Source organism: Thermobia domestica, chromosome 5 (assembly GCF_964235325.1).
Source record: "Thermobia domestica chromosome 5, izTheDome1.hap1.1, whole genome shotgun sequence".
Lineage (NCBI taxonomy): Eukaryota > Metazoa > Arthropoda > Insecta > Zygentoma > Lepismatidae > Thermobia > Thermobia domestica.
Genome location: NC_137458.1, coordinates 274,357,220 through 274,370,345, shown reverse-complemented (window position 1 = coordinate 274,370,345; position 13,126 = coordinate 274,357,220). Strand labels below are relative to the sequence as shown.

General features: G+C 36.5%; 1 protein-coding gene across 1 annotated transcript in view; it reads right to left on the bottom strand.

The window, feature by feature from the left end:
- LOC145686628 (uncharacterized) overlaps window positions 1-13,126 on the bottom strand; it is a 49,476-nt gene that overhangs the window by 25,773 nt on the left and 10,577 nt on the right. Inside the window, exons 2-3 of the mRNA XM_081760096.1 lie at window positions 10,862-11,067; window positions 2,271-2,538 (exon numbers count right to left, since the gene is read on the bottom strand). Coding sequence (XP_081616222.1) covers window positions 2,271-2,538; window positions 10,862-10,904 — 311 coding nt within the window. The 5' untranslated portion in view covers window positions 10,905-11,067. The remainder of the gene's footprint in view (window positions 1-2,270; window positions 2,539-10,861; window positions 11,068-13,126) is intronic.

Sequence of the window (13,126 nt, the reverse complement as noted above, 5' to 3'; positions counted from 1 at the left end):
AATGGTGAGCAAAACCGCATTCCGCATGATGCCTTCTCCTGACTCAAATCGGGTTCCTTTTGATGGCATTTTAAGCTTGGGAAATAATCAAAAAATCACATGGAGCCATCCGAGCAGGGAACCTGACAACACTCAGGAATGTTGTGTTTGGCGATGAAAACCTAAACAAATTTCGCGGTCACTCTCCTCATGCCCTAAATTCTCATTCAAAATTGAATGTATCGATCCGGTTGAATGGTTTCCGTTTGGGTATCGCCAAGCTTCTGACAAAATTTGATGTAATATCGCTGCTCAAGTTTTACTATCATTTTAGAAAAAACTGAAATCCAACGACCGCTCACTACACTTGGCCGACTGCCTGCGACTGACGGTTTCTGCGGGCGGGAAAAAATGCATGATTGCGCATGAGTGTCCCTCTACATCTATACTGAAGAGTCCCCCGCGCTTCATTGGTTTACGCGGGAAAAATAAAGTTCGATACATTTTGAACACACCTCGTATCTTAAAAATGCCCATATCTTGAAATTTTATAAAGTCTAGAGACATGAAAGGGAATAGATAAAGATTGGCCTTTTCTTGTCTATGATAGTCATAAAAAGTAGAAGTGTTCATAAAAGTCAGTATATCGTATGAAGTTCAAGCATTAAGTGTTGCATCTATGTAAAGTGTGACTTGCTACGTGAAACATATTGTAACAAGTCACAATGAACTTCGGAAACAAAGCATGGTTGTTTATATTTTGCCAGTTTACACGTTTTCTCGAACTTGCAATAATAATTTTAGTACGAGGTGCTTCATGAGCCATATTACACGTATGTTTGTTGGTAAACATTACTTCTAGTTTCCCCCAAAACAAGAAGTATAATAGTTCATGAAGCACCTCATAGTAAAATTGCTGTTACAAGTGTGCAAAAAAGACGCGGACGATGATCATTCCTGAAGGTCAGTTGGCGAACGGGCGCCATCCCATTATGTCCAACACGTTTTCAATACAGCTTCCAGAGATCTAGCAGACCAGGTTAAGAGGTCGTATACTGAGTAGACCACGCTACATTTTCATGAAGATATTGGTATGCATGGCAAACATTGGCTGGAATTTAACGCTCATCTGGAATTCTATGAACATGCAAAAGGCCATCATCAAGCAAAAACGACTTTCATCGCTAAATATCACTGCCCTTCTCACCACCGACATTCTCAGCGATAATTGGTGTTACGAATAGTTGTGCGAGAGGAACACGGAACCAGAACAATTCTGATTGCACTAGCAGTCATGTCAGTCAGGGTCGCTCAAAATTATCCTTCTGTTCAAGCGTTCTCCAGTATGTGGCGGTGACACGCAAGGTACGTCTGTTGTGGTATACCCCGATGTATGCCACTGACATATCACGGCCAACATGAGTGCCATACCTGTGAAGCGACCATTCTACCTCTCGAAGCTCCATTGTACAGTCTTTTAAACCCTTTGGTACATACGCTATGCCATGAATACATGTCATCAATTATCATTCTCTGAAAACTGTATGCTTGCTTCAAAGTGATGATGTCTAAGGGGTACAACGCTATAACGAAATGCATTTCTTCGCGATTTGCGTTCCAAGATATCGTGAGTTATGTCACTTACCTTAAAACGAAGCCATGGTTATTGTTGGAGAATAGTTACATTTCCTTCTCCACTTAGCAACAACGGAAGGAAAAAAGCTTATAAGTATTGTTCATTGGTAATTTAGGTTCACAATTGGCACAAGCATTACATATATACCAGAATATTTTTTACGGTAGATTACAGTTGGGGTATTTGTACCCGGGGCCGCTCCACCAGGCGCCAAATTTTCAAAAAGGTATTTTTGGGAGGAAATTTCTCTAATTTAATCTGAAATTACCTTCTCTTGTTTAGTATGCAAACATTCAGGTACCATTTGAAAGTCTGTTTCATTCTGAAGAGAATGACGCATGAATCATGATCCTCGGATAAATAGTACTAAAGCAGTAGTTGCTTAACTGGAAGTAAACATTTTTCTCACAAAATGAACGGGTTTAAAAGGATTAATTGCACTATGGGCACTCACTGGCGTCCACTAGCACTGCGGACACAAACTGTGAATTTACACAAAGGATTCACATCCGCAACTACATTCAAAGATTAGCATGCCCCCTACAGACACACCTTGTGGTGCGAATTTCGTTTGAATTCGGCGATGTATAAGAAGTGTTCTGAAATGAGTTTTCTCCAGTGTATACAACCATTAAATGACTTAACCTGTACTTACTCGACCCACTGAGATCCAGATTGTTTCTTTTTATTCTGACTTCGAGTTCGAGGCTTCGATTTGTTCTTGGACGAAGTGGAATTCTTCGCCTTTGATAAAGTAGAACTATTCGCCTTTGATGAAGTGGCAGTTTTGGTCTTTGACGAAGAAACATTTTTCGTTTGGGGTGAACTGGAGACATCAAACAGTGAAGTATTAGGTGACTCAAAGTCATATTCTACATCTTCCACAATTTTACTGAAATCAACGTCCAGCGTTTTTTTAAACTCTGAAAAACAAAGTGCAATTACAGACATGAAAAAACTAAGAAAAATTTCATTTTGTAGTGTTCAGAAAGTTGTTTCTACAATCTTAGTATTAACCACGTAAACATTTCCACAAGAAAATATATAATAACTTCTCTTCCATCTAGAGACATGTTGATCAATAAATAAAAATAAACTACTCAGAGATGTTTCAAAAAAATGAAATCTTTGAGTTTTACGTCCCACGATTATGCCGGTGAGGCTAAAGGAGACGGTGATGATGAGTAATGAATGAAATGGTGGAATGAAGAAAGTGGGAGGAAACGGAAGAACCCCAAGGAAACCCAGGCACACGGTGTTTGTCCACTACAAAGTTCACTTGGCGGGGGCTGGGATCGAACCCGGGACCTCAAGCACCAGAGGTTAACGCTCTACCACTGAGCCATCGTGGCCCGTCTCAGAGATGTTGGCAAATATCACTTTTAATACAGTGATTTCCAAAGTAGAATTCACAAACTCAACAGGTACATAAGATCTAATCCAAGGAATACGTTACATAGAAATTGTAGAAACATCAAGGTTAGTAAAAACTAAGGTCGATTGATTTAACCTCCTCCGTGGTAAGTTTACGTTTTCCTTTTACACTCATTGAAGGAAAATGTACAGTATACTGTACATATTTTTCAACTATTTATTTATTTATTTATTTATTTAACAATCTCCAGATACAGCTCAGAGGCCATTTTACACTGGATATTCAACAACAATAATAACAATGGAAAGGATTTGGGAAGGTATCGGCCAGGGCCTGTTTAGTAGGTACCATCCCGGCATTTGCCTGGTAGGACTGAGGGAAACCCTGGAAAACCTCAGTCAGAATGGTCGGCAGCGGGATTCGAACCCACGACCTCCCGAATGCGAAGCCAACGCTCTACCACTTGAGCTACATTTGTTTTAACAATGAAAACTGCCCGACAGTTACTCAAATACATTTGTGCTCACTGAAGTGGTGTGTTCGGTATTCATTGAAGATTGTGCATAGACAGTGCCTACTTGTTGGTCAAACAGTGAACTACTAATGTGGCACTGTCTGTGCTTGGTGAAAATTGTGCTTTCCTCGTGTTTGAAAACTGTTTTTTTACTGAATAAACAGGACTGATCACAATAACAATTGGTCGTTTGTATATTGCAGAACACAAGTTTTAGATGTTGTATTACAAATAACACACGTATTGGTTTTATTTGCGTTAAAACGTATTTGAGAAAAAAACATGTACATTTTGTAGTCTCCGTTATGGCTTACTACATTTAGAGAGAAAAAATATATATATATAATCTAGGCTGAGACAATTAGTTTCAGTAATCCTACAAATTTCTTATATTCGACATAAACATGCTATAATTTAGTATGCACAACGATTATTCATTTCAAAGAAACTAAATTGTTTACCTGTATATCCAAGAACTTGTGGCAATGGCACTCCAGTGAGCAGTCTACTACGTCTTCATACTAGTGTCCAGTCATCCATGCATTACTATTTAATTTAAATGTTATCGCTATTGTTTTGATATACTAATAAAAGAGTGAATTTTCGAAGTTTCGTAACCCGTTTATTTCTTTTATTAACAGACAACTAAAACTCCAACATCAACAATAACAGAGAAGAGAAAAAAAAATCAATTTCTATCAGTGGAGTTAAATTCAAAAGGAAGATTTTAAATATGCAATTTTATTGTTACTCCTAATTTTCTATTAATAATTCACAGTTGTATTGCTATGTATATGAAACAGTATAATAAACGATGAATACTGTATATGTATATTTCGAATCATTTACGTAGTTAGTTGTAAGATTAGAATATTGATCGTTTACTCAGTCTAGATATCTTTTATTGAGATATTTAACATAATTTGATCATGTCAACACTATCAACGTCTAGTCGCATTGTAAAAGTTCACGGTAATACCCACTCACAGATTTCTTCATCAGGTTACATTTGTCAGTTAAGCTGTTCACCTTATTCAAACATTTAATCTTATTATTCAATATTTAACAATTTGAATATGTCTGTAATACATATCACTTAGTTAACAGGTGCTTCACATATATATAAACAAACATATCATCACATTTCAATATACGTAGAGCGCTCATTTCACATATGATTCGGATATTTGAGCATACGGACACATTTCCATATTCAAATTACTATTATCCGTACATTTTATCACAAAAGATTACTAACTAATATAAGAAAACCTACCCTAACTATCCTACTCTAACTTAACCTAAAAACATTATTCAAAATACTTCACTTTCATAACATATTCAAACGATTATATTTTCGTGAGGTATTAACCGTGAATGAAGGATGATATTATTATCTAGACTGAAGCATATGAGACAATTACTATCTCGGTTAACAACGATTCATTGTTCAGAATCAGCAATTATTCCATTATAGCATATCTACTATTTGTTTAGTGTCAAAATTTCCGTATCTACGATCGATAACATGGATGACTATGTGGAAAGGACACTTATAAATCTTTAAGACATTTTAGCAATAAGGTTAATTTTTTTGCTCCCCCATAGGCCTACCCGGGTTTGTGCAACTACAGGTATTTAGCTTCGCATGGTCAAGAATTGAGATTTCCTTTGCAAAACTAACATCACTATAAACAGTTTAAATTTCCAAGGTAATTGTTTTAGTTAAGGTCACAAAGTCAGAACAAAATGGCAGTTTACTTATGAATCCCCATGAAATTTTTTGTTTAAATTTTTATATCACTTACATAATTGGCGAGTACCTCGATTTTACCAAAACACTTTAAGGTTAGTCCGAATTGTTTTTACTTAAGGTTTATAGTTCCAATTACCGTTTTTAGCAATAATTTCTAATTATCGGGTACCGCTCTACATAAACTCACCACCGTTAACTTACTACATTTTTTTCACTGCACCGGAAATCATAGCGCCCTCTAGGACAACTACTATTATTTTAACATATTTCCATAGTTATATATATATATAATTTATTATTATATCTCGTATTATTTCACCTCCTAAATTTCCAATTTAACTTCTAAATTCCGCTTCAGTCCCTTTTCTGTACATCCACAACAAATTTTATACTTAATTTGAACTACTGCACTTCCCGTTTCCTATATCCGGAAAAAAATAAACAAAGGAGGATTTTGATTTCTTGACAAGCATAGCTGCTATCAATTACAAAAAAACTTTAACCTAGAACATATCAACAGTGGTCGGTAAGTTCCCTAATCTAAGGTACATTAAATTTTGTTAATTTTATGAAAATAAACCCAACTTACATAATTACTATACGTTTAACACAGATAGGCCTACTTTATTCACTCAGTTCGTAAACATGCATATTATGTGTTTCTGCTCTGCATGTCTAATCAACGCTATAATTATCCTCTTGAACCTTATTTACATGCTATACAAAGGAATTTGTTTTATATTATGAGAAACAGGCCTAAATACCGGTAGTGTAATACATAATCATAAACATAGTCAGCAGCTGTATTGTGTTCACCAGCTGTTGCAGATTAAGGATATGCGGACCATAATACTTCCTCTCGAAAATAACCCATAGGTTTATCAGTGTTACTTAGTAATATAAAATCTACGCTTTTATATATATACGAACGTATGAAATAATATTGTTACTGTTTACGGTAACGGTGAACTGTAACAATTTTACCTTAGTCCCGTGGAGAAGTTCTACTCCATGCAGTGTACTTTTGTTGGATTCTGGTTGTGACGCAGGTAAAAATGAGTAGTAAAACTCTTTATACTACGAATATTCTTTCTTTCTTGAAAGTGGAAACATATCAGACATTGAAAATCCACGTGACAACGAGGATAATATAGCAAACATAAACATAAATGAGAACAAAACTGAAAATGTCATGTGTTCTGGTGACGAGGTGGTGGAAGAATCTTTTATCAGATATTGCTAAGAAATTATTTCCTGATTCTGTATTAGACTTTGAAGTAGAAGATCCTGTAATAGCTGTTGTAGAAACAATGGGCATTAGTGTAACACCAGATACTGTTATGGGAGGTTTTTTGGAACAGGATTTGTTCCGGGTTCTACTCTCGGAAGAAATATTTCAGGCAATGGTGTAACAGATAGTGAAGAGGCACATTGAAACTTTGAACTGATAACTGTTAAAAAAAAAAAAAAAAAAGTGGAGAAACGAAATGTTTACTACTAGGGTTCCACCAGACTGGGTCAAACCCATACCAAATGAATATACAAATCTTCCTACTCGAAGTGGTTCCGCATAACGTAGTCACTAACGCCCTCGCCTTCGGTGTGAACGGTCCCGGGTTCGATTCCCGGTGGGGGCACTCGGTCAAAGAAAGTGTAAAACGCTTTTTCAGGCCAGCCACCCTGAATGAGGTTTTCCTCATTTACACCAAGCAAATGCCGGAGTGGTCCCTAACTTATACGTCCCAGGCCGCTTCTCCCTTTCCAAATCCTTTTTTCCTTCCATTTCCCCGGATAGTGTGCTCGTCGAGGGACGTCATCCTTCAAACGGGACGGGCTAAATGGCCATAGATGCCGAAAGCCTAGAAATCTAAATCTTAAATCTTCCTACACCAATTAATTTCTTTCAGAAGTACGTGCCTACCAGTTTACTAGAGAAGGCACGTGATTTTACTAACATGTATGCCATGCAGAACAATACGACTAATTTTAAATATGATGCGCAATCTAAAATGATGCACAAGACTAAAAATGGTGTGCAATCATAAAAGAGACCTCCTACAGCACACTTTTGCATACTCAGAAATCTAGTACAGTGTTCAGAAATTGGTCATTTTTTATATGTACTATATACAGATGCTACAAGGAAAATGTACATTATAGTGTACAGTTTGAAAAATATATGTAGGTGTATATATTTTTAAAATTTTCATTATAGGTCCAAAATATATGTTAAGACGAATAATTATAATTTTACCTCAACTAAATCAATAAGTGTCCCTAAAGCATAGCTAAGTTCGATGTATTGTACAAATCCACTGAGGAGGTTAAATCATGATTAATATACGTTTAAGTCTGATTCAAATAAAATTAATTTTGCTTAAAACAGAAATAAAATGCTATACTTCTGATCTTTCTGGGACACTAATCGAATGTAAGTTATGAAACTTTCATCTTAATCCTAAGGAAATGACCAATACTAACAATGTTAAACACGAGAATCCAGAAACATTCGGGTTGCCAACCCTTCATGCATGGATAAGTTTCGTGGAGTGGCTGTTACCCAGCATCCCCACCATGTGCCACGATGTGCCATCAGCTTGTAGCTCAAAACAATCTCTAAAATACTCATAAAATGAATGTGACAATTGGGGATGCAACTGATGCGCAACACAGTACTTAACTGTAAAAATTATGGTTGAATTTAAATAATTCAAATGTTTTAATTTCGAGAATGACTAGTTGGAGGGAAATGTGAGAGAGAGAAAGGTTTAAACTATGAAACAAGGGATGAGCACTATTGTGCTGCCAAAATGTCTTCAGCCGTGGCAAAAATGCGAATTAAAGCTCACACCCTCACACACCCTCGTGTTGAGCCAATAAGGGTTCCGCTGTTGCTAAGCGAGAGAAAGTGAGTGGAATTCCTTCAGACGATAGCAGCGCTTGCAACGGAAGACTAGGGATCAAGTCAATGTGGTATAATAATAGCCTGATAGTTCCGATGAAACTGGTATCGTTCTGGTCATCTGGGTTCACGAATGGCTTTCCCTGGAAGAACCTGGAAGCGCTGGAGTCAGCCAACAATTGGATCCCAATCCAGTTGAACTGCTAGGGGCGAGTTCTCTTGTCACGGTGTGTCTTCAACGATGTTCTCATATATCTCCATTCTACTAGTCAGATGTTAAAATCAAGTGAACCTGTGGCGACGAACCTACAGAATGGTATTTCCAAGACATGGAGTTGGTTGTTCTCCAATGGTGCGATGTGCTTCTCACGACGATCCAGCACATTTCCAAACTTGTGGCGAATACCCCTTGTCAATGTGTCCTCGGTAGTTTTGTGTAGCAGAGAAACGATGAGTCTGGCGTTCAGTAAACTAGGAAGCATCAGGCTAAGCGGAAGGGAATGCGGAAAAGCAAGAAAGTAGTCGTGTTTATTAGCAATTTCAGTAACCACCACTGAGAAATACACGCTCATGCAAGCCGTCTACAAATGTACATCATGAATAAAAGTTTTGTTTCGTTGAAATTTAAGAGTTCATGATTCTGTTGTAGATTAACGTAATTTGATAAAACAATAAAACTGAATTTAACAAATTGAATTAAAAGTTCACACAATTATCTCATAGTCACTTCACAGTTACTTCACACATATACCATGCAGATTGGACTTTCAACAATGGCAGATTCGAACGTAAAACAAACAATTAGCAGATGCAAAGCAGACATTTGTACAAGAAAAGTTAAGGACGGAACTGGAACTGAAAACGAACGAGCCGAGGCAGGGTGGAAGTGGAACGTTCAACGATGGTAACACAGCCAGACGTTTTTTTCCAAAATCCGGAACAAATATCTGCAATAACCGTAATCAACAGACAGTTAATCGAGAAGTGTGCTGTTCTTCAAATCCTTTCATGTGGTCTGGACATAGATCCCAACAAATCTCGTCATGTCGGACCTGCTCATGTCAACTATTCATCAGAGGAAGTCGCAATCAAGTGTGTGGAAAGCTCTGAACACTGCCGTTTTAAACTTACTGCAAATCCCATCACAACCCTCAACGGACGATGAGAGCGACTCAGAATGTACTATACTAACTGTGCACATATTGTCATATTGTAAAATGTTCACTTTGGTGTTCTTTATATTCCTTTCATCTCTTCATCTCAGTGTATTACAGAATACAGTACTTTGCTTTTTACATTTTGTTTGTATTATTGAGAATTATCAGAAACCGAAACGTATATGATATAACCCTTCTTCTCAGAGAAATTAGTTTTGGCCAGGATTTAGGGGTATCTGAAACACTGTGCAATGTACTGATTTAATAATTTCATAGTGTACACGAGACTTGAGGAGAAAACGTGAATTTATTTCACATTTAATACTCACAATTTTCATTTCAGAATTGTACAAATCGTAGTAACACATATCACAGCCTCTTTACCGTAACTGGAACGTTAACATACATGTAACACTCTGAACTTCCCCCCTATTTAATCCTCATCGTCGTCGAGAAACGGATGAACAGTTTGAAATGAGTTTTTGAACATAGTTGGTACTTCAATCGAACCAATTTTTATCATGTTACCTACATTAAAATTATTAGACTATATATTGCCAAAATATAAAAACAACTTCGGCGCTGTCTATTTCATTATCACGGAACAACGGGTAAACCATTTGGAATGATATTTTGAGCATAGTTAGCACTCTCAACGAAGTTTTAATTTTGTTACTTCCACGAAACTGCATATTCTAAGGAGGCAGGGATTCAAAATTTATGACAAAAATACCTTTACGTTAGGCAGATGGAACTCGCTATCTAAAATACTGAATGACGATATTTATTAACTTCAAGTCCAGATACTGGTAACAGGAGGGCTTTCTTGTCACAAAGCAATGACCTCGAAGGAAAAATTCTTTCACCATTATTTCTACCAGAGAGAATATTTCGCAAAAATTAACTGTTCTTGTTATAAAGTAACGGACCCCAAGGAAAAACTCTATAATTTCTATTAGGAAATTATTGAAATTTGTAATAGATTAATAAAATATTTCTATCAAGAATATTTAATAAAAAAAAAGTTCTCGAGCAACGTAGCTATCTTTTTAAAAACTGAGCACTGATGATGCCAAAAATTTACCGCTGAAACTGTCTGCGAATGTATTCATTTAGACGCTTCAGGTGAGTGTTGACTTTTATTATTATTGCGCATCATCTTATTTTATTTAATACTACACATTTATTAGTAGGATTTCTGGGCTGTCGGCAACTAAGGCCACGGCCGTCACGTATATGAGGGATGGGGTCTCTCGGTGAGCACACTATCCGATGAAAGGGAAGGAAGAAGCGCCCTGGGACCATTATGTTAGGTACCATCCCGGCATTTGTCTCGTGTGAATAAGGGAAACTTAGGAAAAACCTTATTCAAGATGGCTGGCCTGAAAATGCTGTTACATTTTTTCGACCGAGTGTCCCCACCGGAAATCGAACCCGGGACCACTCGCATCAAAGGCGAGTACGTAAGCGACTACGCCATACGGGACCACCTACACTTTTATTATTATTAATATGCATCTTATTATTTTAGTTAGTACTTACGTTTAAACTTATCTGCAGCAGAAGAGTATATCCTGAAATCCATGCTGGATACAAACCTTTTCAAAATTTGAAGCCCTTATCTCACACCACTCGCGGGTTACTGTAGATGTTTGTATCCACAACTATGGGCCACCTTTGGTGTCCCTTTACATAAGAGTGAAAATGGAGTAGAGCAGGATGGATATTCCAAGCATTTACATCTATAACTGCAAGAGATAAAATTCAGAAATTAAAATTCTGTTGCGATGTCTGTGTTTGAAAAGAAACAAACTATAACCACAAAATCAGTTCAGCTTCTCATAGCATACTTAGCATTCCAACATATACATTGGGTAAATACAACTATAATTAGTATTTAAAATGCATCCTATCAACTCATGAAACAATTAATAATTACTATTATTTTAACATAATTGTCCTACAAAGGGAGTATGGCAAAGAAGAAACGAAGTTCTAAGCATAAAGTTTTTTTATCCTGCAGAAAACCACAAATTTATCTTTCAGCAAATAACTAGAATTTAGGTGTGTTGTGGAAAAATATATAATCGATAATTTCAAAGGGAGTAATACACATTAGTAAGTTCATCCCACGTAATTTCCTTACGGTGTGAAGAAAAAACTTCATTTGTTCTCTGCCGTGGTCCGACGACTAATCCCGTTGCAGCAATTCTAATATTCGCCATAACACAATCAAAATTACTACTGTGAACATTTCGGCAAAAGATTATTGCCACACCGAACTCGGTTTAATTTTTTTCTCAGACTAATTTTTGTGGAATTTTACCAGTTAAATGAAAATAACATCAGTACACAAAAATTATGATCTCTAATTAATGTTCATCGATCATCATTCGGCTAACTTTTCGAAGTACAAGTTCGTTTCGAGGATATTGGAGCATGAAGATATAATGAATTTTAGTTTAAACAATAAGAACTCGTTTTATACCGATTGTATATAATACTGAATCCTAAGATTTTACAGGCAAAGATTTCAAATCTCCAGGTCAGATGATACCAAGCTTCTCTAGGTACACTTTAAATTTCGTCATTTTCCTTCGACTATGTATCAACACTAGAAGTGAAGTAAAACCGAAACACAGATGATACTAGTCAGACTACAAAGCGTCATTATATTAATTACCAATTGCCATTTTTGCATGATATCGACTGGTGTACAGGGAGATTTATAAAAGTACAAACGGGAATTTTATTGAAAGTCTATTGGAAGCACATAGTTATGGTATGTACAGTCCGCAACAAAAAACCTGCAACATGAGCATGTAAGTTTATTGTGAAACTACGCCTAACAGCCCAAGGAATCAACACAACATGTAGTGGCACGAATCACGCCAGGAAAACCTCAGCGTCCTCCCCTGCACACTTATTTTGAAGCAAAAGACTTCGTCGTTTCACAATAAACTTACATGCTCATGTTGCAGGTTTTTTGCTGCGGACTGTACCGTCAAGCATAGCATAGCATTAATTTCCTGAAAAGATCCATACTGAGGATGCCAACAACTTTCTCCCGAAACTTTAATCTACGATACGAAGGGATTAAAATGACAGATCGTACAGTAGATGGATTGCTCTGCATTGGCTACAAGTATAGAAGGGAAAGTGTTGTCGGTTGCTGTCTTTAAGAAGTGGGTCAGTCTAATATTTGTGATGAAGTTATCAACAGAATAACATAGAAGTATCCAGAACATAAAACAAATTTTATTTACGTTTTAAACATTTTGTTTTAAACACGTGTATTTTTAAGACTTTTTTTAACATACGTTTATTTTTATTTTATTTTATTTTTGTAAAACATGTGTGAGAGAGTGCTTTCCATTCAGAAAACTATTTTCTTCCCGTGTGAATGTTTTGATTTCTCGTGGCTTCAGCAAGTTAATGTGATGATCTACAATTTATTTTGTCTTTCTTTCTTGCTTGTTTTTAGCGTATTGTTTACATGCTTATCAGTTAACTTGCGAGAAAGTGTCGTAGTTGAAGGTTGGTAGAACTGATATTAAAAAATAAATAATTATGGAAACAAGTTTTTATGTTGTATTCAGAAAACAAACAAAGGATTCTCTGCTAAATTGCGGTTCTCAAACTAAAATATCGCAGGCATTCGTTGATACAGTACGAGTTGGTTCTCAGTCTTCGTACAACTTGTAATCGTTTAACTTGAGCTTTACGGAAAGAAAAAGAACATCATTTGGAGCAAATTTATTAAAGTAACTCAAACTCCATCAGATATATATATATATAAAAGGGACC